Source organism: Aplysia californica, unplaced genomic scaffold (assembly GCF_000002075.1).
Source record: "Aplysia californica isolate F4 #8 unplaced genomic scaffold, AplCal3.0 scaffold00366, whole genome shotgun sequence".
Classification (NCBI taxonomy): Eukaryota; Metazoa; Mollusca; class Gastropoda; order Aplysiida; family Aplysiidae; genus Aplysia; species Aplysia californica.
The window spans coordinates 376499-379014 of NW_004797636.1; the positions used below are offsets into that span (position 1 = coordinate 376499).

Genomic DNA, 2516 nt, shown 5'->3' on the forward strand with positions numbered 1-2516 from the left:
TACTCTCTTTTTCTTTCTGTTTTAAAGAGATTCTGAGTCGCGGTTTAGCGTGAAAGAGTGACTGTGCGCGTGCGCTTCAGAGCGAGACAGAGTGAGAGTGAGGTAGAGAGAGAGAGAGAGAGAGAGAGAGAGAGAGAGAGAGAGAGAGAGAGAGAGAGAGAGGGAGGGGGAGAGAGAGAGAGGGAGGGAGAGAGAGAGAGAGAGAGAGAGAGAGAGAGAGAGAGAGACAGACAGAGAGAGACAGACAGACAGAGAAGGGGGGGAGAGAGAGAGAGAGAGAGACAAAGATATGAAAAAGAAGAGGAAGAGAAAGAAACGAGAGAAAAAACCCCCCACAAAAAAGAGACAGTGCGAGAGAAGAGAGTTACTGTCCTCACCAGCATCGTTGTCCACCACTCGGCATTTGTCTCCCGTCTGATGTGATAGCACGCAGGCGGCCGAGGTGTGCCACTCCAGCTCGTAGTAGCAGCTGTCTTCTGACTTGTGCACCAGCACAGGGGCGCTCTCAAGGTCACCTGGGGGAGGGGAGAGATTTAGTTAGGGCAAACTGAAGCACAATGACACCAGAACAACCATTTCACCTGCCACCATGGCTGGGTTTTTGTTTTTTTTAATGAAAGTTTTATGGCATTTGCAATACAATTAGGTCATACAAGTGCCAAAGGTTTGAGGAGTTACAAGATAAGAGAGTAACAAACATAAAATAAAAGGAGGAGAGATCATTTGTTTTAGTAAGGGTTTTATGGCACTTGCAATACACTTAGGTTTTATAAGTGCCAAAGGTTAGAGGCGTTACAAGAGACAAAAAAGAAGGAGGAGAGGTAGGGACAATAGATATACGATAGGAAAGGAGCAAACCACACCAGAGCACCTGACAACCACCCACAAATACAGAGTTTTGGAAAACCCCTTAACAAAAGACATGGGTCAAAGCGGGACAGCAAGGTTAGGGATATAACCACTGCACCACATTGCCTCTCCACACCCCCCCCCCCCCCTTGTGACCACCACCAGCACAGGTACAGTGAGCTCTACTATGTCAAGTTCATGTTTTTTATAACTTGGGAAAGTAAAGGCAAAGGATGAGGGTAAACATGGACAGGCACTATAATAAAATAAACGAAGTGGCTAGCCGTACTTAAGTACGGCTAGACTGCCAGTCTAGCTGTACTTAGATCTAGGTTGGGCCCTATCGACTCAAGCCTGTTAAGTACACAGGTCTCATTAGATCTAGATCTAGTAATTATTCAGGTTCAAATACATGCAAGTCAGTAAGGCACCTTTTGGTTTTGTCTGAAATACAAATACTTTAGGCATTGCAAACTAAACATTTCATTTACAATTCAGCCATCAATATTAAGTACGGCTAGACTGCCAGTCTAGCCGTACTTATCTTAGGCCCTATTAACATTAGAAAACAGGAGGTTTAAAATACATGCACTGTCATTAAGGCACCTGGTTTCGTCTCAAATACAAATACTTTAGGTACTGCACACTAAAAATGTATATTTACAATTCAGTAGGCCTATTTTTTGTAAATGGTCAGTCTAGCCATCATATTAAGAATAAGTACGGCTAGACTGCCGTCATTAAATACGGCTAGCCTCTTCCTAAAATAAATAAAGTTTTTGAGGCAAAGTTTACAGTGAGACATCATGAGACAATGAAGACATGTTCTGCCACGGCAGCTGATAGTTAATCCGTCCCACCCTTTGCAATAAACCAACCTGGGCTACAGAAGAAGTTGATGGTGGTCTTCCTAGCGCAGTTGTTCTCAGTATGAGCCCCATTGGTGTAAGTGAGCTTCAGAGACTTGCTGGCTGCATCATAGCTCAGAGGGTCAGTATATTTACCAAGGCTGACTGCTCCGTTCTTGCCTAGGAAAGATGAAAACATACATTTGATCAGATATAAATGAAAAATAAAAAAATAAAGTGAACCAGATCAAGACAAATTCAAGCAAATAAAAGTTTCATATGACAAAACGCAAAAATTTGCTAGACTACTACTAAAGAATTTTAATATTTTAATAAAGATTATTTGGCAAAGTAGTTTTTCACACTGGAAATCTAGAATGAAGACATGCCATCTCACAGTGTTGTTGGAGGGGAGTCTTTTCAGAAGGTGGAATGCTCATAGTGTGCCAAGGCATAGATGTAGTTGTTACATCAACCTTTGAGTGAATTTTCACACCACATGGTAAACTGTAAGCGCCACCTCATTGTATTCCATAGCACATGCTGAACATGACTGTGTCGCGATACAAAAGAGCTGTTGCATTAATGGTAAGATTTGAACAAAAACAAAAATCAGAGAAGACAGTACATTTTAAAAAGAGAATAGTAATAAGATAACAACATATTTTACCATCTTTGCTGCCTTGTTCTGTTTCATTCCATCCATCATTTTTATTTTTACTCTTCCTCAGCCTCTCTATCTGTCTTTATCTGTGCATTGTCTCTTTTTACTCCTCCCCCCCCCCCCCCCCCCCCCTGAAAATAGGCATATATACAAAT

At 41.9% G+C, this 2516-nt stretch overlaps 1 protein-coding gene across 1 annotated transcript in view; it reads right to left on the bottom strand.

Moving 5' to 3' along the window:
• Positions 1–2516, bottom strand: part of LOC101854964 (cation-independent mannose-6-phosphate receptor) — a gene marked incomplete in the record, with an annotated part of 86335 nt that overhangs the window by 57911 nt on the left and 25908 nt on the right. Inside the window, 2 exon segments of the mRNA XM_013085335.2 lie at positions 378–515; positions 1728–1877. Coding sequence (XP_012940789.1) covers positions 378–515; positions 1728–1877 — 288 coding nt within the window.